This window comes from Dromaius novaehollandiae, chromosome 3 (assembly GCF_036370855.1).
Source record: "Dromaius novaehollandiae isolate bDroNov1 chromosome 3, bDroNov1.hap1, whole genome shotgun sequence".
Taxonomy (NCBI): domain Eukaryota; kingdom Metazoa; phylum Chordata; class Aves; order Casuariiformes; family Dromaiidae; genus Dromaius; species Dromaius novaehollandiae.
This window is the reverse complement of record NC_088100.1, coordinates 91,381,582-91,405,754: the sequence shown is the minus strand read 5'-3', so window position 1 is coordinate 91,405,754 and position 24,173 is coordinate 91,381,582. Positions and strand designations below refer to the sequence as shown.

General features: G+C 36.9%; 1 protein-coding gene across 7 annotated transcripts in view; it reads left to right on the top strand.

Moving 5' to 3' along the window:
- STRN (striatin) overlaps positions 1-21,464 on the top strand; it is a 73,667-nt gene extending 52,203 nt beyond the window's left edge. For 6 of the 7 annotated variants that reach the window (XM_026102587.2, XM_026102588.2, XM_064509448.1 and 3 more), the window contains 8 exons: positions 2,652-2,827; positions 3,820-3,867; positions 4,543-4,664; positions 5,469-5,636; positions 7,957-8,097; positions 10,548-10,655; positions 11,972-12,058; positions 12,150-21,464. In XM_026102587.2, coding sequence (XP_025958372.1) covers positions 2,652-2,827; positions 3,820-3,867; positions 4,543-4,664; positions 5,469-5,636; positions 7,957-8,097; positions 10,548-10,655; positions 11,972-12,058; positions 12,150-12,319 — 1,020 coding nt within the window. In that variant the 3' untranslated portion in view covers positions 12,320-21,464. The remainder of the gene's footprint in view (positions 1-2,651; positions 2,828-3,819; positions 3,868-4,542; positions 4,665-5,468; positions 5,637-7,956; positions 8,098-10,547; positions 10,656-11,971; positions 12,059-12,149) is intronic. The other variant, XM_064509446.1, reaches the window with a different exon arrangement.
- Positions 21,465-24,173: the final 2,709 nt, after the last annotated feature.

Below are 24,173 nucleotides of genomic sequence, written 5' to 3'. Positions count from 1 at the left end.
TTTCCATTTCAAATTCCACTGGAAGTTTAGCTCAGAAGTAATTCAGTCTGTCCGTACTCCGGAGTACTTGATACCTTATTTCAGATACCAAATGTGAATCGGGTCTTTAGGAGGATTTCTTTTAAGTGTTGATTTTTTGAGAATGATGTTGAAAATTTTTCCTGTGGATCAAACTTTAATTATGTGCTCTTAAAAGTTGCAGACGCTTTCTTATTTTGAGGCCTTTTCTTCCCACTTTTTACATGGTTCCTTTCTTCCACAAAATGGGAATATTAACCTATTTCCTTTCATAGTTCATATATTTAAAATGTTGCTTGAGCTGTCTTTAAATTAAAGAACGGTTTCAATTAATGTAAATTATTAATTTATTACTTAAAAGAGAATTTTTTCCCTTTGCCTGTCTGTTCTTAGAATACCAAAAAAAATTAAATTTCCCAGCTTGCTGGCCAATACAGTCTTAAATGTTATCTGTTCTTTTTCCATACTAACAATATTACACAATTTTATCTTAAGTGTTCACTTTAGTTGATTCTTTTTCTGTTAAGTTTTCCAAGTAGATTAAGAAGCTTCCTTAAAAAATTATAATAGACTAGATTGTGAGTACAGTACATAAGAGTACCTCAACTACAAATCATTTTACAGTAATTAATAACTTGGAGTTTTAGTATGGGCTTTGCAGTAGACTCTTGCTTGTTTGCCTACAGCTTTGAGCAACAAAAGTATCCGTAATGTTACCTGCATATCATGGATTTTTCTGGAATTTCCAAGTTCTTTATATTATATAGAGTTAAATACTTGCAGTCAGCATTGCTATGACTAGCAAATACTAGTGCTGACAGATCGTGTGCTAACTTTGGGGTGCAAACCCTGCAAAGACTGATCTTCAAATCTCTGAATAGCTCACTGTGGTATTTTAGTGGAGAGAGAAAAAGGAGTATGGCTGCTTTGGTTTTCCCCAACTTTTCATGGCCCTGATGTGACTCTTGGATGAAAAGGAGTGATGATAGTGTGGGCTGGCCTGTGGGGCATCTACCCTTGGTTCCACTGCTGCTACTAGTCTGTCAACTGCTGCTGCCCTCTGGCTGTTTCCCAGTTTTTAAATCAACCATCTGGGATGCCTTTGGAAACAAATTTTTGAATGAATGAGAAATAAATTGAGAAAACTATCTTGTTGGAATTGGTGTATACTGTTAGGATGTCTGAGACAGCTGTGTGGGTCTGACAGATAGAAGGCAAGCCCTGTGCTTCTGGCATGGTCAGGTGGGGTTCCCTCAGTTTTCTAAATCGGCATTAGATGTCTGTGTTTAGGCAACCACATTCTACTCCAGATATGTATGATTACTCTGTACATGTTGTACCCTCTTTGCTGAGACATTCTTGGCCAATCTCCAGAAAATCTGGCAGAGCTGCCAGCTTTACAGTCCTGCCCCTTCTTTGCACCAGCTCCAGCATTTGTGTGATCCGTCACTGAGCCAGCAGAGCTCTGTAAACTGGCAAAGAAACTGAACTGTCCAACTGAGCAGACAGTACATAATTACTAAGAAGTATGATGAGACTGAGCCTGCTGGTTGTTATGCCTTGTTGCTCATTGTTTGAATGTATAGAACTCTCTAAGGGAAGTGAGCAAGTAACAAAATTTAAGAAAAGGTACTTCTGGTTTTAAACCTTTCGTACCTTGCAAAAATACTCAAAGTATAGGTTGCCAGAGTGGCTCAGAACAGCTGTCTCTTCTTTGCAGTTAATAATACTAAAGTATTTGGAGTTATCTGTAGCTTTCAATATAATAAATCATCAATATTTGAATTTGTTGTTTATATTAACATTTATTTAATAGACCATTTGCAGTGATTATGGCACAGTAAAATTAACCATGGCAGTGATGATTGACAAAGTCCTAAAAGTCTTTACAGAGTTTTATGTCAATGTTTGTTCAGAGGAACAATGCTGAAATAACTGTTATTTCCTAAGGGCTTTCTTTTAGATCTGTTAAAAATGCTCTTACTGCCAAATAATTGTCGGTATATGTGATAGTTTATTAGATGCCAGTTATACTCCTCAGGTGTATCCAAGTCATTTCTGCCCCCTTTGTTTTGCTGGTGAGGCTTGCTTGTATTGCATTATTACAAAGCTTGTACTGCCTCAGGAGAATGAGTTACACTGTGTTCCTTTGTGCCCTGCTAGGCATTTTCTCAAATCTTTACTTAAGAGACTCCCATGTCAATGGTATTTCAGATATTTATGGAACTCAGCTTCGTCGAGTCAGGCCTAGTATTAATGAATGAACCAGTGGGAATAGGTTGACCTTCAAATCCCAAGCCAATTTTACAGTGGTATCAGTCAGGAAAGTTATTTTTCAGCTTTTAAATTATGGAACTTAACAGAAATGCAATGTATTTCAGGTTTGCACAGAACACATTACTGTGGAGGTATACTTGCTGTCTCTTTTTGTAGAACATATTCATATTCATTTTGAACTGTCTAATCAATGTGAAATGGACTGTTGCTCAAGAACAGGTTATTATGAAAAAAGGGTGAGGTGATCTGACATTTGAGAATACCAAAGCCAAATTCCGATTTTATCCTTTCTTGGTGCCCTCCATCTTAATTATGGTTTTGGCTTTTTTTTTTTTTTTTTTTTTTTTTTTTAATAGATAGCAAACAATAAAGATGCATTGAGAAAGACTTGGAACCCCAAATTCACTTTAAGAAGTCACTTTGATGGAATAAGAGGTCTGGCTTTTCATCCAGTTGAACCTGTCTTAATAACAGCTTCAGAGGACCATACGTTAAAAATGTGGAATTTACAAAAAACAGCCCCAGCAAAAAAGTAAGACTTTTTCTTTGTTTCCTTTGTTTCCTAAAAACATTTTTATTCATTATTTATGGAAATAAAATTATAGATGCAGCTTCTTCTAACATTCCTTAGAGTTAATGGGAATTGTTCTTTGACTTTAAGAGTACAGAAACTAGCTGTTAAAGAAAGATAGAGACTTATAAAGAGTGCCAAGAGAAGGCCATGCAAGTTCATGAGTACTTTTTCATTTTCAATGGCAAAAAAAATTCACTTTTGTATTTTGCATGCATGTAACACATAAGAGGCAGTGTACAAAGAAGCTTAACACATGCATGCGGGTGGGCATGTGCACACACACACACACACACACACACACACACACACACACTCACTCACTCACTCACTCACTCAAACATAATGTGACATGTTACTAGGTTCCTTTGTACACTACCTCCTTTGTGTTGCTAGGGACTTCCAGAAATGAGAGTAAATCCTTAGCAGGGCTAATATGATAAGGGAGTATATCATAAATTTTAGGAAGAAAGGACAAAACGTGGCCTTCCTGCAGTCCATAATAGGCAGCCTCTGGTTGGTAAAGTTTAGATTAAGGGTTTTGAGACTGTGCTACAGCTTTGGTATAAAAACAAGGGGTCACAAGCTCCCTCTCTCTGGTAGGGGCTGGGAGCACTTAGTGATATTTCCTGTGATACTGATGACACTCTGCTTCTTGCCCACCATTGATGTACCCACTGGTTTGACTGGTGTGTGAGGGCTCATGTACAGCCTGCTTCCACCTTGAAAGTCTTTAAACAAGAAAAAAAGAAAAAAAATCCTGTTATATTTTGAAAGAATACAAAGAATTAGTAGTCACGCGAAAAATCATGTTGGTAGAGGGAGTTGTGGGAGGACATTCAAAAGAGCTAGATTTTTAAGAACGTAGCAATTTTGACACATTTTCATAAAATATTTCTAGGAGCATTGTATAAGGTCAAATACATGTTAATGTCTTCCTGTGCTTCATTTAGGAGTGCTTCTCTTGATGTAGAGCCAATATATACATTCAGAGCGCATAAGTGAGTATTTGCTAAGAACATTGTCTTGTCTTATTTTGAGAAAAGTAAGATGTTAAACAGACACAGTTTTTTTTTCTTCATTAGTTTCCAGCATGTCAACTAGTGATTTCACGTGGTGCTCTTACTTTCTACCTTGCTTATTTTAAATATCTACATATGCTCAGTTCCTTTCTACATAACTATTTATATCTGGAGCTAGGTAAACCAGCATTTAAAAAAAAAACAAACCTACAAGTTATATGGTTCAAATATGATCAGGTTTTCTGTTCAGCATTGCAGCTCTTGCCTTTTTGCTGAGTATATGCATCTATAGAATGAAGCTGTTTTCAGTGAATTAAAATCTACTGAATGGTTTTCATGAAAGAGTCTTAGATTTTTAAAAAGGGAGAAAAGCTATTTAAACAAATTAATAAAGCTTATAGTTTAAAAGTGTGACACTGTTCATATTTCATGTGCTTAATGATTAAATTTTTCTGACTGTAATTACGTTACTAAATATTGTGGAGGTTTTTCTGTGGGAGGTGTTGTAGCATGTGATCTGAAATACACAGAATTTTTATTGCAGCAAGTGAAATGTATTTAACAAAAAAGTGTGAAGATGGGGTTATCATTGTTTTTCCATTTAATCAATGAAAATGTTAATAGTCAACTTGGTTTTTGTGGGTTTTTTTCCAGTGGACCAGTACTTTGTGTGGTGATGAGCAGTAACGGTGAACAGTGTTATAGTGGGGGAACTGACGGCCTCATCCATGGCTGGAACACAACCAACCCAAACATCGACCCCTATGACTCTTATGGTACGTTGCTATCAGACATACCAATGAAATGATACATCTAGAGGCTGTTGTGTGGCTTAAAAAAAGTATAATTTCTAGGAAATTCCTCTTTGAAAATTTAAGAGAAAATGGAACATTGACTTCAGTTACTAGAAGTAAATTTTTGTTTTAATATCGGTTGATGAGAAGGTCAACTTGGTGTTTTTGTAAAAAGGGCCTTGATCGCATCACAGTTTTGAGAAACAGGAAAAAGTACTGGACCTAAGCTTTGGCAAGTACAGCAAATGTCTATTTTAATGTTCTTTTCTTTTACAAATTGCTGTGCATCTGAGATAGAAAGAGATTGTACAGTCTGAGACCTGAGACCAGAGTTGCTAATGTTGTCGGCAAACCGCCAGTTCAGCAAGGTTTACCAAATCTGAATGGGTGTCAGCCTTGTGTCTGTGTTTTAAAACATTCTTAACTTCTTATAGCTTCAGATATGATGGGCCTCAAAGCTGACTTTTGGAAAAAGGGACTCTTGTGCCATTAATGGTTGCTTGAGAGTTGTTTTTAAAATCAAAGTCCGTGTTCCTAACTAACTTGATATGGTCTGTTTTGCTGAAACTTTGTTGCAAATTGGATAACTGAATGCCAGATATGCTGATGAAATTCAGTCATCTTCACACCAGAAGAAGTGAGCTTTCTGCATTGATAGGACCTGCCTGCTGTTTTTTCTTTATAGGCTAGTTTTTAAGGCTGGTCTGTAAACAGAGACCAGGATACAACTGTTGATGTAATTTACCTTTTGTTTTGAAATGTGAATTGTTGTCATTCTCTTCACAGATCCTTCTGTTCTAAGAGGTGCTTTCGTAGGCCATACAGATGCAGTGTGGGGTCTGGTATACAGTGGAGCACACCAGCGTTTGCTGTCCTGTTCAGCAGACGGCACTATACGTTTATGGAAAGCTACAGAAATTGCTCCGGCTCTTAATATATTTAATGATAATCAAGGTACAGAAAAGTGTCCTACCTTAAAGTTTTTAAGTGTCTATGTTCAAGCTGCCATAACTTTGTCCACTGAGTGGAAAACTTTCTTGTCTGTTTTGGTGGACCTTGCATCTTTATGAATATTTTGGGAGGAGTGAAGTTTGGGTCCCTTCTCCGGTGGCACCAGTTGAATAGATACCTGTACACATGGGGATAGTCGCATGTATCTAAAAGCCAGCTCCTGCAGATTATCTGCTGCTGTTACTAGAGCCATGGAGTGTAATACTTCTACTCTGCAGTTCAGATTGACGCTAAGTTTCCATCAGGCCTTTCCTTCTGGTTTGCCCAGAATAAAAATCCCCTTCTTTCCCCTCAGTGGTTTGGAATAGCCAGTGATTAGGTCCAGGCCAGGGTCATAATATCTTTTCAGATTAGATTCCTTACGCTTCTAACCCAGTAATTCTGGTTCAATTTCTGATTTTGTGCATTAACTAAAAAGCAATAATCAGGTCATCCCAAATGCTGTTAGTTTAAAAAACAAAAACAAAAAAAAAACCCAAAAAACCACTTGTTCCTTTGGATTTAGTTACTGAAATGTGTGGTGCTCAGACCAAAATCCTATTTTTTAGAGCCTAGTTTCTTAAAGCTTCTGTTTCAGTAATTGCGCTACAGTGAGCCCATTAACGCTGCCCAACTCTTGTAGAATTGATCATTCTAAAGGTTATTTATTAACTGGGGCAGTTGCATTGCTCTTCAGAACAATTTCAAGGCAAAATAAACTTCTACATAACTGAACTGACTTAGTGAATTACAGTGTAAAGCTGATCAGATCTGTTGGGAGAGTTTCTTGTTCATTAAAATGGACTGAGCAAAACAGAAATGTTTCACGTAGTTTAGTTCTGGCAGAACTATGTCTCCAAAGTCTGCAGAGTTCTGTCAGAAATCTGAATGGTTTACTGCCAGCTTGTCTGCCTGGCTACTTCGAAGCCTTCCTGGCAGAGTTTTTGTTTGAAATTGTTAAATTACTGGGGCCTGGAGAGGAGGATAAGGGGATCTTGCCTCACAGAGGTCTTTGTTTGCCTGTGTTGTTTCAAATTGGAATGAAACCTAGTTGTGAAATTCCAAGATCCTCCTTTGAAACTCAGTTTTCCCTATGGCTTAGTGCAAAGCTTGAACAAACTCTTTAAAATACTCAGCAGCAGTCATTTAAATCCTTTAGATTGACCATTGTAGGCCTACCAGGATAAGCGGGCAGGGCAGTAGCAGAAAAGGTCACTTCTCACGTCAGAAACAGTACAGGTTTTCTTTTCACCTCAATCCTTTTTGGCCTTACAGGAGGATCTGTAAATAAGTACCATCATTCATGAGCACATAGGTAGTGTGTCCAAGATGTTTCCCTTGGGAATCTTAGGTTTAGAGAGAAGCAGTGATGATATTCCTGCATTAGCTGGATCCATGGACATTAGGATACTTAACCTTCTGTGTCCCACTGTGTACCTCCTCCTGCTGCTGCTGCTCTTCCTCCTGACATCTGTTGGGACTCTTTTTGTTCTTTCAGATAGTGGGTGGAGAACAGTAAACTTGAGGAGAAAAATTCTAAGGGATGTGTCTTATACCTAAGTTCTGCCAGTCTCTGCTTCTGTCCTGTAGTGTTCAGATGGCTACAGTGTAAAGAGGAGATCAGATGTATTACTGTAGTGGGCAGATTGGAAGAAGCTTTGTAATATGAGTCGATAATTTATATAAATAACTTCCCATGATGACAGTATCAGTGTATGAATTTGCACCTGGGAAAATTTGGGGGGGGGGGGGGTTTACTAGTAACTTTTATGATTAAAATAGTAACTTTAATCACCTGTGTTGTGATTTTACCACTTCTATTTCAAGTCTTTTTGCTTGATACAGTGGAGGCTTGATTGAGAATTCATCTTACAGCTGAAAGAAGGAAGGGGAGGAGCTGGTTTTTACTTTCCAGTAGATTTCAGAGTAGATGTTTGTCCCAGCCCCAGTTCCAGATGCAGCATCTTTGCAGAAAATGTTGTTGATATGCATATCAAAAAAAATAGGATAAAAGTAGTGATCAAGCAGACAATCTAGATTCTTGGTATATTGTAGATTTTAAAATATGGCATGTAAGGCTTGAAGTAGCAATTGATATAACATGTCCAAGATAGCGTCCTGTGTTTAAGCATTTCAAGTAGTGTTTTGGAGAAGAAGTCTGTATTTGTTTCACGGTCACATAACTTTTCCTTTCATAAAGATGACCTTTTTGATATCAAAGTGCTTTGTTTGTTTGTTTGTTTTGACTAAATCTTACAGAAGTGTTTTCTAAATTGTTTTCTAGAAATGGGAATCCCTTCATCAGTAGATCTTGTGAGCAGTGACCCAAGCCTCATGGTAGCATCATTTAATAGTGGACACACTAGCGTTTTTAACATGGAGACACGGCAAAGAATTCTTACCCTGGAGTCTGGAGTAGATACTAGTATGTATCCAAAAAAAAGAAGAAAAAGAAAAAAGAAAAAGAAAGAAACTTGCTTGCTTAAGATCAGATACTGTTAATGGTCTTTTTTAGCTTTCTAAATAATAGGCAGACAGTGTTATGGTAGCTTATAATATGAATTATGTTATAAGTTGCATTTTAAGGTGTAACACCAAGTTATCATCACTTACCAGACCTCATGGGCACTTCAGGAGCAGAAGGGTGCAAATACTTCTGAAAGAAGGTGGAAGAAGAAACCACACACTCTGTGAATTATTCTTCAAGAAATAATAAAACAAGAAAAAATGTTGATTTTTCTAGGTTTCTTTAATAGATTCCAATGTTCTTTGCAGTTTTATGATTTTCCAGTCTCTCTCTACTTCGGAATCGCACAAAAATAGTAATATCAGGAAAATATAAAGTTTATTTTATTATTTTAACAATGGGGGAGGACGATTCTCCCCTGCCCCAAAGGTAGGCTTTTTTTTTAAAAAAAATTTTTTTTAGGATTTTTTTGTTTGTTTTGGTTTTTTTTTTTAGTTTTTATGTATGCTTCTAGGTAATTTGCTGGTAGGGTTCAAGATTTTTCACTGCAGGAGAACAGCAAAGCTCCAGTGGAAAAGAGTATTCACAGGATTCCATATAATGTCTTGAATCATGGCAATGGCCAATATCAGATGTTTTAGAGGAAACTGTGAGAACTCTGCTATCAGGATATTATTTTACCTCTGCATTTGGAAAGAGACCAGTATGAGCTGAAGCACAAGGTTTCATATTCAGGCTACAATTGTAACCTGATAACAATATAAATGTTCATTCTTCTTTTATTTGAACCTTACTTTTTTCCCTGAAAGTTTTCTCTGTAAATGAGTTCTGCTGTCAAATTGTATTTTTAAAAGGAAATAACCCTTCTTGCCAGCTTTGCTCCACTGTTTTAAAACAGTTGAATGACTCCTCCCTTTTACAAGCGGGAACAGAAACTCCCACCTCCCTCCCTAATATCATTTCTTATTGTACAAAAATTTATATCCAACATCTTTGTCCCTGTGTGGAAAAGAAAAATCCTAAATCACTTACTTTTATTTAGTGGAAATTCTTTCTCCTTTTTCCTCCTTCTTGCCCCCCCCCCTTTTTTTTTTTTTTTTTTTTGACTGCCCTTCTCCTTACCATAATGCAGGAATATTCCTTTTAAGAAAAGGAGACCAGTATGACAACCAGCAATCCCTAATTAGTATTTTTAGTTACATAAAGGCACTGTAGTACTTCTGTGTCTACATTAAAAAAAAAAAAAAATTATCGAAGAACCGGGCAAGAGGAAAATGAATCACCTATTTCCACCCCCATCCCCCCCCAGTCCAGGTTATCACTGTTCAGTACAGGCCTTGTTCAGCATTTTAAAGCTGAGGGTAGCTAGCTCTGATAGTTTCATGTGCTATAAAGTAGTACTTTTAGGTGTTTTTAGTAATTTACATTTTGATGATTTTTAGGTGTCCTATGGATGCTGACGCTATTCATAGGTTCAGATTTTTAGAGGAAGATGTAAAATTGAAGTTTTCATCATCTGGGTAGCAAGTGATCCTCTAGTGGTATTTGACTTCATTTGGCAAGACTTTGATTAGTCGATGTTGAGTGTCCTTTGGCCACAGTTTGACTAAATACAGTTAGCTTGTTTCATTTGGGAGTTGACTGTATTTTGATGATCTGTGAAGTGGCTATTTGTGTTTTTTCTGCTTATTTGTCTGTCTTAAGAGCACTCTTGCAGTAGTCCATGCATGAATGCAATGCCTAGATTGAAACATGAACCACCAAAATTTTTTCTTTCCTGTAATTTCCTAGTTCCTGCCTTGAGCAGTAGTAGTTTAATGGCAGGATGGAGTGTGTATAGTCTTGATGTTTCAGGATTCTTGAAGGCTAGAGAAGTGGTGCTGCTATGAATAGTCTATAGTCCCTTTCTTCAAGAAGAATGTTAATCCCTGTGTATCAAGTGATTGTAGGTTGTTGTTGTTGTTATGTGGTGGTTAAGGTGGGGAATCCTGTTTGCTTCCAAAACAATGCTGACTGTAATGTTAATCTCTGTCAACTGCCTGTATATTATGAAGAAAGTTTGACTTGACAGAAAGAGGAATGTGGAGGTGGGGAATGCAAAAAAGTATTTTTGGTCATTTTTGACTTTCGTTCTTAAGTGACACATCTATCTAAAATTGTGGACCTTGTTTGTTTGTTTTGTTTGTATTTATACTCATATGTATGGTTAATGCATGCCTGTGTGTGTGTAATTTGGAAAGTATTTTAGAGTAAAATTTATGTAAGGTGTTAGTTGAAAGAATTTCCATTATATAAAGGTAAGAATTATATTACTAATAAGAATGATCACATATTTATTTTGTAGTAGCGGTCTTTCAAAGGACTTAGCAATTTACATGTGTCGATGTGTGTGGTTTTTTTTTTCTTAGCAGTCAGTTCTTCCTGTCAGATAAACAGAGTCATCAGCCATCCAACTCTTCCAATTAGTATCACTGCTCATGAGGACAGACACATCAAATTCTATGACAACAATACAGGTAGGTATCTTTCCAGCCGACTCTAGTCTTAGCAACTGAATAAAATAAAGCAGAATTTCATTGGTTAATATTCTTCACATAAATCCTGGGGGATGTTTAGAGGTGGATATCCTGTGACAGAGAAATAGCTTTTCACTGCTAGAGCCAAAAGATGGCCGGCCTATATAAAACTTTATCGGGGCAGTAATGAAGAACTTTAAATATTCTCTGTCAATTGTTTTTAAATGCCTTAAATATGGGGGTTATCAATATTTAACATAAAAGGAAATCTCTTTTTTAATTTTCATGTGCTCACAGTCATGTTTCTTCTGTTGTGCCTGTTATCTTCATCTGAGGGCAGGAAGCTTGGGCACTATTTTAATGCTCCTAAGACCTCTGTCTGGATGGTCTGGAGGGGTAGAAGTTCCCTTGTAGGGCATCATTCTCTATTTGATTCAAAGGTTTTCTTCAGATCTCTCGCTTCTGCAGAAATAGCTGGACAGCTTTTAATACTTTTTTTAATCTGTAGTGGGAGTCACAATGAGATAAATAATGATAAATTACTTCATTTAAACGAATTTTTGAGCAGAATGGTAGTATTAATCTGGTCTTATTTCTGAGAATCTTGAGACCGTTCAATTTGTGACTTTTTTGCTTCCAAGTTTTAAAGTTAAGCACTTCCAGTATTCTTGTTGATTTTACGTGTTGCTACCCTGATTTCTATTAAATGAGAAGAGGTCAAAGGACCCAATAGAAGCTGAGAAAAAAAGCTGAAACTAGCTGGCTTGTTTGATGTAGTTCTGAAATAGTAAAGGAAACATATTTAGCCTCTCCATTTTTTATACTTTCTTACTTTCTGCAACAAAAAAAATGAGATTTGACCCTTGATTTCTTATTTTTAATATTAAATCATTACTGTAATAGTGAAAAGATGTAATGGAGCATTGATTCTCTCTGCCTTGATTAAATGTATCCCTTATTCCTACTTAGTTTATGCTCATTGCTTACCAGTGTACTTGGCCCCTGTCCTCCTTCCCACTCAAGATACTGCTGCTGAACTTAAGTCACTTAAGAGGCAGATATTTAAAGTGCAGACTGATTGCAGCATCAGGGTTGTTTAGCACACACAATTTAAAGGGCTGACAAAGCTGATGGTATTGGTACCGTTGCTTTTCTGAGACAGTAAACATTATAAGAATGACTTCTTGCGTAACTGTATTCAATTGTGAGACAAGATCTTGTATTTATAGTAATGTAGGCTGTAGTAGGGTTTAGGCAATGAATACAGATAATAAAGTCAATTGCAGAAAATAATGTAATTTATTTTTTCTTCAAAGGAAAACTGATCCATTCCATGGTAGCTCATTTAGATGCAGTTACAAGTTTAGCTGTTGATCCTAATGGCTTGTATTTGATGTCTGGCAGTAAGTACATTAAATTTCATTATTTTTCTTTCTCATAACAGTAGCAAATATGAGAATTATAATGAAAACTGTCTTTTTTTCCTTTCTTTAGGTCATGACTGTTCAATTCGCTTATGGAATCTTGAAAGCAAGACCTGCATCCAAGAATTTACTGCTCATCGCAAAAAATTTGATGAATCCATTCATGATGTGGCATTCCACCCATCCAAATGCTATATTGCCAGTGCAGGAGCAGATGCCCTGGCTAAAGTGTTTGTATGACAGAGTGCTCCCCTTTCAACTCTAGCTTGTATATATTTAACCAGCTGCACAAAAGAGAAGAGGAGGGCAAGAGTCTCCTTACCCTGCCCTATAATTCAGAGAATGTTTGTAAGTGTTTAGTTTTTGCAGGGTGCTCTTTTCTAGATTAAGGTTTGTTCTGGTTTCTGTGAGCTCAGCTGGTGCTGAGAGCTTGGAAACTCTCAGTTTCAAATAGTTCAAAAACAAAAGAAGCGCTTTTATTTGAGAGGGTGTGAGTTTTCATCCAGGCAGGCCTTGGGTGAAACTTAGGTCTATGTATTCTCTATTAATAAAATGGGGTAGTGGAAAGGAAGGGTCCAGTTGCTTCAGGGAGTGGGAAAAGAGGGAAACTTCCTGGGATGCTTCTCATGGGGGAATCTTAATGTGCTTAAAATTAAATCACCTGGAAAAAGTGTCAGTTCACATGCTCATTATTGTGCCATGTGGGAGGCACTTGATCATCCCTTTGGTATTAATAAGTAGATAATGTTGAGAGAGCAGTAGCTGATAGTTAATCTCAGCCACCTGGCTGCTAGCCTAAGATAAATGTGGTTAAAGGAAAGCAAATTACTAACAAAAATTAAAATGCAGAAAAGTTTTCTTACATCTTTTATGTTATACAGCAAATATTTAGTTTGCAAAAAAATTATATAATTTTTTAAAGACTGTATTAGCATGTGGCTAGAAGCTGAGCCTTTAGTCTAGTCACAATTAACAACAGACTGAAGCAGTCTGTATATACTGTAGTAGCAGATTAACTTATTCAGATTTATAATACTGTTTATTCTTGGAGGTCTGGCACAAGAAATTATCACAAAACTTTCCAAAGAAACTCTCTTACAATTTAATTATCAGATGTTCATCTCTTCTTTCTGTTCCTGCTTAAAAAAAGGTGTCATTCAGGGCATTAAGTGTAACAGCGAAATACTTTAATTCATTTGAAGATAAAAACTATACCTGATACTCTATATGAGTTGTATTACTGTAATAGATGTCCATACAAAGTTCCACCAATTTGAAAGATTCTGCTATTTCTAGAGGTATTTCCTAACTTTAAGACTTGTGGAACTTTTTAACATGTTGTGCCATTGATCAGGTATGTGAAGAATGAGTGCTATTTTTTAATTACTCAACAGATGTGCTTTGTTTGTGTATTCAGAGCTGCTCTGTTGATTTGAATGACAAATAACTGTTAAACCAATATTTTAGTCTTTTTATCCCTTCTTAAAGGAAAGTGCATGGATTCTTTTCTATTACATATCATCATCAGAGTTCTTACTACTCTTCTCTAAGTCTATGGAGGTTGGTGTTTTCCTTTTAAGTGGAACGAAAAGAAGAATTTATGCTGGAGATTGCATGGTGCTGATGCGAGTAGGAAAGAACCCAATGCAACTCTTTCAAATGCCAGCCTGAGTTTAAGACTGGAAGTTGATAGATAAATCTTTACCTTTAAACTGACACTTCTTGAAAAGGAATCATTGAAAGATACCGGCATAGGATTTGATCATGTTGTTTTAGAATGACATTTCAGGATGGGACCATGTTTTAAGCTGAACTCAGAGTTTAGATTAACTGTATTATTTAGAATAAAAGGTTGACCTGTGCTGTTTGAGCCTGCAACACATTATATTTACTGCTAAAATATCCTGGAATACCTTTTATTGCTCAGAATATTCAGATATGTCACTTCATGATACTGATATGCAATATATTTCCATAGATAAGATTAGAACGTTTACCATTAAACAGATGACTACAGTAGTACTAATTCAGATTATTTAGTTTTTATAATGCGTTTTGGTTACGATGAAAAAGGGGAAACTTGGCTGCAAAACTGAGCATTCAATTTTGTGAGAGTTCTGTGTACTTGACTCTTATTCTTTCAGTGTCATTATTTTATTTCTTTTTGAAAAGGAATTACAAAGATTTATTTGAAAAATTCTAAAAGTTATGTATATTATATATGTGTATATATATTGTAAACATGTATTAAATGTGTCTAGTAAGGGAAGACTTCATGGGTGCATTTTAATGTTTTAGTATTAAGAGTTCTCTTGAGTTTGTGTATACAAAGGATAATGGTGTGAGTATGAAATGAATGTTGTGCTTTTGCTTACACAATACAATACGTAGTTACAATGTTTAAATTGCTGTACATAAAATTAATAGGCCAGCATGCTTGTTTTTAAAGACGGTCATTCTGATTACAATTGGAATGTAAGAAGTGGCTGTTCAAATGTGAATCGAAAGACGAAAATCACTGAAATGTGATTCTTTAAAGCTGGCAATAGCTAGAGGATGAGGTGCCTTTAAAAAAAACAAATGTAGCCTTACAAAGAGGTTGTGGAGTATATATATTTTTGTGCTGGTCTTCATAATTGATGTCAATGTCTTTTTACTGTACTTGTTCACATACTTGTAGGACTGCAGGGTATTGTGCATGAGCCTGTCAAATCTGAACATCGTCATAGAAGTTAGGGATGAAAAAATTATTTAGGTTATCTAGTTCATCTGCTTGCTAAAGCAGGTTTGTAGACTTGTGCATTTTAATAGTGTCTTGGACAGTGAGGTTTTTATGTATGTTCGAAATGATTAGGCTTCCTTTGGCAGATTATTTCAATGATTATATCTCACTGACAGGAGAATTTACCTGGTGTTTAGCGGTTCTTTTTTGTAATTTCATGTCAGTATTGCAAGTCATGTTCTTTTGTGCCTTTTTAAGTATTCCTCATCATCTTTGTAATTTGGAACCTGCAAGTGCACACTAGCCCTAGTTGTATATTAATGTTCCTTTCATCATTCTTCAAGCTATTTTTAGCCTGCTCCTTTTACACAACTTTCTTTTCTTGTTTTCAGCTTGTTAGCTCATTTCTCTGTAGCTGGGTGCCTACGACACCATTCCCTATACATGACTCGTTGGACTTGGTCTGGAAGTAACCTGATGATTTTTTTTATTACTATTATTTTTTTTTTTTATCTGTAACACGATGCCTTTGCATAGGAAGTCCAAACTTTTGGTCTTACGACTCGCGTCTCACAAACCCAAATCTTATTTGTCTGATAATTGTTTTAAATAACTACAAGCATTGCTGCTTCTCAGGTTTCTCCGTTGCTTTTCAGTATGTATTTCTGTTTCTTCTCCAGCTGGATACTTACTCTTGTTTCATGATTAATGCTGTTTTTTGTAAGCTTTGAACTTCTGATTTCTGAGGGCACTAAATTTTTTTTTCCTCCCTTTTATGTGCAGTTCTTCCAAGTTTGATGTAATTGGTAATTTCATGAATGGGATTTTTATATATATATATTTATATATTTTTATATATATATATATAAAAGATATGAATAAAACTGGACCTAATGCTTATTCTTGCAATAAGCATTTTTGTGCACCTCAGTTTATTGCATTTTACCATTACTGGTTTTCCCATATCTAATTCACATGGTACATTTTGTAATGGTTAACTCAGAAATTTTTGTGTGTGTTAGCCTGTGCTACTGCTTTTGATTTTAGTGACTAACTGAAAAGGAGAAGTTGCAGTCCTTCCATATGCTGAAAATTGGTCCACTAGGTTTAAATATTCTTATTTCTAAATTACATCACTGTGGCATGTGGTTTCACGTATTTGATTCAGTTACCAAAACACTTGCACAAAATGATTTGAAATAACCTGGAAAAAGCTCTAGATATAATTATATTGTGGAAAATATTTCTTTCACTTTTATTATGGAGTCCTAGTCAATGCATTTATTTTTGTGCCTCAAAAGACAAAATTGTTTTGACGTACCAGATAAAAGACTTTGTTTATTGCTTATAGGAAAATCACTGATTAATATTTTTGGATCTCATTCATCTTTATTTTGATAAAATGCTTTTTAGCAAGGAGTCTGTACAACTGTATACCACCTACTTTTTTTGCCATGTGTTTTCAATTAATGTTGCGTTAAATCAGCCCCTTACATAATGTGTTTGAGTAAGTGCGTGATGTTTAACATACAGCTTTGTGATTAGGCCATACAGCGTCATTTTGCAGTTGTGAATTCAAAGTAAATAAAAATTTGTCCTTTGGAATAAATGTGTAAAAGATAAAGGACTTAATCACACTGTCCTTCTCAGTACATCTGTGTGATCTCAGATGTGTCCCCTTTCCCCACCTACATAATCATGCTTTAACAGTGTAATTTTGGGGAGAAGCAATTTCCATAAACTGATATGTCAGTTAGGCAGTATTTGGTTGGCAGAAGTATTAGTCCATACCAAAGGAAACAAAAAATTAAAAAGCAGACATAACCATCAGTTCATGAAGGTTTTTGAATGTCTTTGAAGATGTGTATTTGGAAGTGTTTGCAGCCTGCGTTTTGGCAGGGTCTTTTCAGAACTGTCTTAGGGAGACTACTTGACACCTTTGTGAAATGTTTATTGTGGATTATAAGTAGTAAATCCTATGTGGTCCAGTTTACAGCTTCCTAAAATCTGTCTTATAATGGGTCAAATTTTGTAAGGCAGGTTGAGTGACAGAAGAAAATGTAGCTGGCGTGTTTGCTCCTGTGCCTCAACACCAAAAGGCTATAGCAGTGTTCTTGTTGGAGTCCTCTTGCTGAAGCACCAGGCTTGTGATCTAACATTAATAGTTTATTCAGTGTTATATTAAATGAGATCCTGGTGGAAAATTTTTATTAGTAGCATTTTTATTTTGAAGATCCATAGACAGTGGTGGTATTTGGAATCGTGCGCCCATCAGTCAAGCAAGCTGGCAGATCATTCACTGAACTCCAGAGAGGATAACGAGTGAAGTGTCCAAAGCCAGTGTGTGCTGCATGTGAGTGACGTGATCTCGGTGACATTAGGCTGGGAAGCTGTGCAGAGCTTAGCCTGGCGCTGTCACGGACAGCAAAGGAAACCCTTTAAAAAGTCAGAGGAGCAAGTTTAGTGAGGCTTTCCCAGAATGACTTCTAAGTTTTATTCATTCATCCATTCGTTGCAGGCTGTACGCAGGACAAATTTTAGTATATATTCAGGTTCTTTTGTGTCAAAGTAAAAGACATAATTTGTTCAAATTTCGAAACTGTACCACTCTAGAGGTGGAGATGGCAAGATATTTCTAATAGGTCATTACTTAAATTCTAAGAACAGAACCTTTCTCTTAGTCCTCTTGTTGGGGGCCCAACTGTGCTCAGATAGATACCTCACACAGCTGTAATGGGATCACTCTTGCCCTTCTGGATAAACACTTTTTAAAAAAAACTACAGGATTAAGACTCTGTCTTGTGATGGATTGAACCAAAGCCACAAAATTTGGAAAGCAGAAGTGATGATTAGGCTTGCTTCTCAATTTTCTTTTTTTGCATCAGTCATTACCTTTGTATTTAGAAATAATTTATTGCATGCGTAGTGTCATTTTCATCACTCCTCATAAATGTCCTAGTCTGTGAAAATACTCTCCCTACAGATCTGTTGTGAAGGCACTTACGAACTGTAGCTTGTAACTTTCCACTTCAGCAGTAGTATGAAAAAGGAGTGCCCAAACCATTTGCCCAAGTAGATCGATGTTTCTCTGTTGTTTTTAGTTTTATTTTTTCATATAAATGAGATGTGGATTGAACCAGTAGTAGTTCCAGGTAATTTATGACTCATTTCAGTATGCATGTATTTCAGCTTTCTAACAGGGGAGTTGGAGCTCTTATAAGATTCATGGAAATAACTGTGAAAACATTATGCTGCTTATAATACAGCATTTAAAAACATTCTGAAATTTGTGCATATTCAGTGGAAATCGTTTTGGCCCTCACTGTTAAAATGAAATCTGATTATAATAAAACACTCACATATGGTGGATTGGTTTGTATAAAATGTTGCAATCTTTGACATGGCAATTCGAGTTTTCTTGGGCATCTGCTGTTAGTAAGCATTGCAGTGATGCTCAGTTTAGCTGTTCTTGTTCAGAGACAGAGAGGAGGCAAAGATTTTTCTGCAAAGTTTACTACCTTTCCCTATCTGAAAAACATTTCAGGAAACTCCCTTTTTCCATAAGAAGGTGAAGGCATTGAGCATGTTCTGTCTAAATCTGATATGTATTTAGCTGATGGGGTTACAACAAGTTAACAGTCTCGGCTATTTCATCATTGATGGGCTTAGGTTTATAGAAGAATAGTGTTGGGGAAACTAATGGCCTGTAAACTGCTAGTCAAAACCTCGCCATGTTTTTACTGAGCGGGAGTGAAACTATGAGAAACAAGTGGTAGACAATGTTTAATTCATCCAGTTATGTATGGAGTGCTTCAGGAGGAATAACTCACATTTTAAATGATGATCTTATGTACCATAGAGCAAAGAAACAAGAACGGAGGAGGAACTAGAGTGACTTTTGTGTAAATAGTCCTTGCTCAAATACTCCTGTTCACCAGATGGGGCTAATCCTGTGAGGGAGAATTTTGGGGAAATCAGCCCTTTTAAAGGATGTCTCTGCCTGTGCTAACCTACCTGTTGTGCAGATTATCTGTCTTTATTTTATTTTAATTTTTTAATCTTACTTTATTTTCTCACTTAAATCCTTCTATAGGCTATAATTTCTTGGAATCTTAAAATCCCATCTGCAGTGGGCTCTCAGGGCAAGGTAAATTAGTAAAGCACTACTGATATTTTTTAGTGTGTGTTTTGAAGAGTAGTGGGATTTCACCTGCTGCCCTAACCTTCCCATCACCACCAACAAAAGGCTGTTTTGCACCTCCTTATTCATAACACACTTTTACTGTACTGAGTTATCTCTTATCCCACCTGCTGACTTAATTTTACTGCTCTGTAGTCTGTTGTCAAAACTCATGAAGTGCTGTATCAAGATGATGTTCTTGAGAATCTGAATTCAACTGTAGAAGGTGCAAATGCAGTTAACAGTACAATTTAGGGGTCTGAACTGGTTCGTTGCCAGTAGATACTTGTTGATGGCCAAGGAAATCCAAACTAGAGCTGAACTAAACAAGCATTTAATAGCGTATGCTTTTTAGCCCAAGTTTCTTCCAGATTGAGTCTGTGTTGTGTTGTTGTGTGTTAAACTAGTTTGGCCCTGTTTGTGCTGCCAGGCCATGCTGTGGTCCAGGGAGATCAAACCCATGTTTAAACCATTTCTGCATGTGTGTTTAACCTGCTCCAAGCCCTGCGTTGACAAGGTCCTCAGGCCTTGCCTGCTTGTATTCACTCGGTGAGTTTACTCGCTTGCTATTTCAAGAAACCCTTGGTCCTAGCGCCAGAATGTTAAGTGGAAGGTTGAGAAAAGATTTACACAGCTGGATTTGTACTTTTCTAAAAGGGAAGGGATAACTTGTTCCCAAGCCAAATACTTTCATTATTTTGGATTACTTACTAAAAGCAGCCAAAAACATTGTTTAAGGGATAAATGATGGACTTCAAGCTAATATTTTTCCATTAGGAATTTATTTTTTTATTCTCCTTTCATCAAGATAGTGGTCTCTGAATGTAGCTTGTTTTCAGATGTATGGCTCCTAAAATTGTTGTTTCCTTGCAGTCAGACATTTACAAGCATGCACAGGTTTTGAAGACTGTCGCATATGTTAGCATTTTTTTTGGAAATGCAAAATGATCATGTTAGCTAATAATTTCTTGTACCTTTGTAGCCTAAGCAGACTGCAAAGCAGTTTTGTGCTATATTTTCCTTGAATCATGCAGCTGAAAAACTTGTAGGAGAAAATCCGTGATAAGAAGACTATCGTTGCTGTAACATTTTCTATTGGCATTTGTCAGCATGTCTGCTGCCTGCATTGTATTTCATATAAATATCTTCAGTTGGTTTCTTTTGAAAGAAACTTGTCAGAGAACAAAAAATGTTTTCAGACAAATTTCTTTGCCTTATGGAACTAATATTAATAAAACTGAAGTAATTATCTGATTTACTTTTTACCATGATGATAGTTTGGACTTTTTTTTTTTAGTGTTCTTGTATCCTCTACTACTATTTTCCTACAAAAGCAACTATTGATTTAGAGTTACCTGACAGTTCCCTTTCAGAGGAGATATAGCAGGTTGTAACCACATAAATGTTAGTAATTAGAGTTGCTCCTGTTCTTTTTGGGTCACTTCCATAACAGATAGTTGATAGGAAAAGGCTACTGTTACTGATGGGAAACTCTTCCTTAAACAGTTAAAGGAGATTAAGATTCCGCAGCAGAATTATGCTGAGGTTATGATGTTGCATGCCAGTTTTGAATGACTACTTTGAAAAAATGTTGGACTTCAAGTGTCTTGCAAAGTGGCAGATCCAAATGAGAAATATCTGCTTGTTGAGTAATACAGTCTGCTTGTCAGTTTGTGTATGGTTCAGTACAAGGCTGTGTCAGAATTACAATACCACCAAATTACCTTGTTTAAATGCTACTGTTATATAAAAGTGAATGTTATCTTAAGTGAGATATTCTCTTTTCTAGTTTGTGAAGGAGATCGTTCTCTTGGGAGTACGAATCCATAAATTTCATGTAACTCATGATTCCAGAAAGGCTTTTTTTCCATGGGAAATGAGAGAAATGAAGTAGTGATTTGTTCTCTAAAAATCTGATAAGCCTTTATCATAAAAAAATATAAATTTTTGCTTTAAATGAAAATGCTGCAACAAACATTTAATATTAAACTTCAATATTTTAAAATCCTGGATAAAGATCTAAAATGACAAAGATAGAAAATTCTGTGGGAGATTATTTTGAAATACACCAGTATATTTTTGAGCTTCTCAATTGCAACCCTGAATTTTCTATTTTTCACTGCAGTTCGTATTTCGTGAAACTTCTTGGGTAGCTTATACTTAAAGTTACATTCACTTGCCTGATTAAGCCAAGTAAATACTTTGTCATTTAAAATTATATTGATCCGCTTATGTTAGCGTGCAGTTCAAAATGAGACCATATTGAGGTAACCATGAAGGTATTTATATTGGTATGACAGTAGTGAAGTGGGATAGCTGTATACTGTACCCGCAATCTGTGATGAGCAAAATCACATGGACTTCCAGAAATAAGCAATGTTTTTTAAGAGCAGCTTTATTTAATGTTACAGCAGCAAGTAAGTGTCATTTGTACCATATAATTATGTAAATTGGGTGCTAATAAATACTATTTTTCAACATTTTGTATTGTGTTTGTAATTCTGCTTCTTTCTTATCAAGCCACGTGTGGTCTTGGAGTGTGTACCAGGAGGAGGAAATGCACGCAAACTAGCACAAGCTTACGTGAGTTTAGAGTGGCATGAGGTAACTTCACGTGAACTTCCTTTCGAACTGTGCAAAGTATTATCTGTCTGCACTGTTCTGTTTTCCGTATGTTTTGTTTTTCTGCTCTTATGCCACCTTGGCACTGTTGGCACCCTACATCTTTCCATGCACTTAGGCACATGGTCTGCAATATCTTCATGGGGTGAACATGCTTGCAGAGTGAGTACGTTGCCTTTGTTCAGGAGCTGATTTATCAGTGGTGCATAGGTCCCAGCGAAACATGGTGCACTTCCTAGGTAGAACATTCATTTAAAATAGAAATAAGCGCACAGCTCTGTCCTTGGGGAGAGAATGGGAGAGAGCAAACCACACATCACAGATGGCAGTCGCATTGCTACAGGAAAATGCTTAGAATGGCACTGTTGAGGGGGTGGGATAGGAACCTACACAGAATAGAATAGAACAACTTGTTAGCAAGCCCATCCTGTTTTTTCTAAGCTTGTAGGTGGGAAAAGTAAAGTTCTCATCTCTTCTCCATGGTAGGTAAAATAAGCGTTCTGATTTAGTCCTACTCATCTTCCCTCCTCATGGAAAAATAGGAGTTGCCATACAAAGTAACAACACATTGCATTCACTCTGGTGTTCTGCCTCCAAAGAGGGTCAATAGAAAGCTCCTTGAAACAAGGAGAAAAAACATTTAATGAACAATGTAGGACTAACCTGCCCACACAGGACACCTTCCTTGCATCCCTAAGGATTTGCCTATAAACTGGACATATCCCTGTGGGAGAAAAGTGAGCATGTTCTCTTTGGCTGTATGGTGAAACTTTTAACTAGCATTCGAATGTGGTCTTAAAAATAATCCGTTTCCATGAGTGACTGTTAGAGTTAGTTAACTATTGTCAGAGTTAGCAGTTTTATTAGAACTCAGACATGGGGATAAACTGGTGTAAAAGAAAATAATACCTTCTTCTCATGCCACTCATTGAGACTGGCAGTTGAATGTGAACGGTGTAGCTGGTATGTTGCTAAACCTGTTCTACCCCACAGGTTTAACTTGTTAAGTTTAACAAAGAAAAAAGGCTCCTTTGGGGAGTTTGAGAGAGAGCTGTATAGATGCACACTTAAAATGTTTCCAGTATATAGATGATTTAGCAAGTGTAGGTTGCCTCGTATTATCTAAGACTTCCACAAACTGAGATGGGAATGGAAAAGAAAATGGAACTGGCTCAAGTCCTTTCTGTAATGGAGAGATGTTGCTGATGGGCAGAAAAAAACAGCTAGAGGAATGATAGACAGTGACTTTGTTCTACAGTGAAATCATTTAAGGTATGTGTAATACAGAAGACTTTATTTCTATTTGGTATCTAGATAATATTTCTGATATTTGCTGCTTGCATTGATTTGTCAGTATGATATGGTGGATTAGATTCTGGGAAGTTTATAGGTAGGGAAGGGTAAAGAAGGGTAGATTGGGTTGGGCCTGTCCAGACATTTAACCCTGAAGTTTTTCCTGGTTCTCAGAACTGTTCCCGGGAGAGGCACGGGGGAGCAAGGCCTACCCCTGGCAGGAGAGAGAATCCATGGGCTGCTGGGGGGAGCTCCTCTGTTTGCTGAACAAAAAAGCAGCAGCGGAGGAGCAGGAAGGCGCATGCCATCTGTGCAGGGTGGTGCAGTAACGGGAGGTGCCCACTCTCCTGCTGCTGGGCTAGCCTGGGTGAGACACTGCTGAGAAAAACAGCCACCATGGCTTTGAGTTACCTCTGCCTGAAGAGGTGGTTGAGCTTTGAATTGAACTTTGGTTATTCACCCAGAATGCAAATAGTTAATGCTGGAGTTGCACATAAAAGGGGATGATGCTTGTTACAGCGCTCCCCCACCACTTTCCCAACAGGCCTGTGGATATTTATTTCCAGATCCACTGTGATGACTGAACAGTGACAAACACCAAACCAACTCCTGAGTGCAAAGATACTTAGGTCCTAGGACAGGATGATCAGACACATCCCTTCTAGCCATATATCCAGTGCCCAGTTCAGACAGGTCCCAGCTTGGCTGGCTGCCTGCCTCCCAGGTCCAGCTCTTAGTGCTCTACTCTTTTGCATGCCTCAGCCAGACTGCAGGTTTGACTGCATTGGCCAGGCACCTAGAATTAAGTGGCCTAATGTCAAGCATCTGGACATCCAAATCCTCTTTTGATTCAGTCCCACATCTAGAAGAGGTGTAGACTGTGTGTGTGGACTGATTTACCTATTTTTTTCAGCTTCCAAAAGAAGTGTGGTTCCAAAACTCATATAATCCTGCAGACTTGGGAAAGGTACATACAAGTTTGATACCTTTCAGTCAGTAGACTCTGCTTCAATGACTGATTCCTCTGGTAGGTAACTTGGTAGTCCCTCCTCTGCTAGTTCACCTGTCAGCTTTTTTTTTTTTTTTTTTTTTTTTTCCTTATCTCCCAGTTAAGCATGTATAAGAAGCGCATTGAAACACTGGAGGTCTTAACAGTCTTGCTAGATCTTCCGAAATCTAGTAAGAACCTCAGCTGCATTTCAGAAACTAAAATTGCACGGGCCATATTTGATGCTTATGTTTTTTAACCAAATATATGAAACAACATGTACTGCATA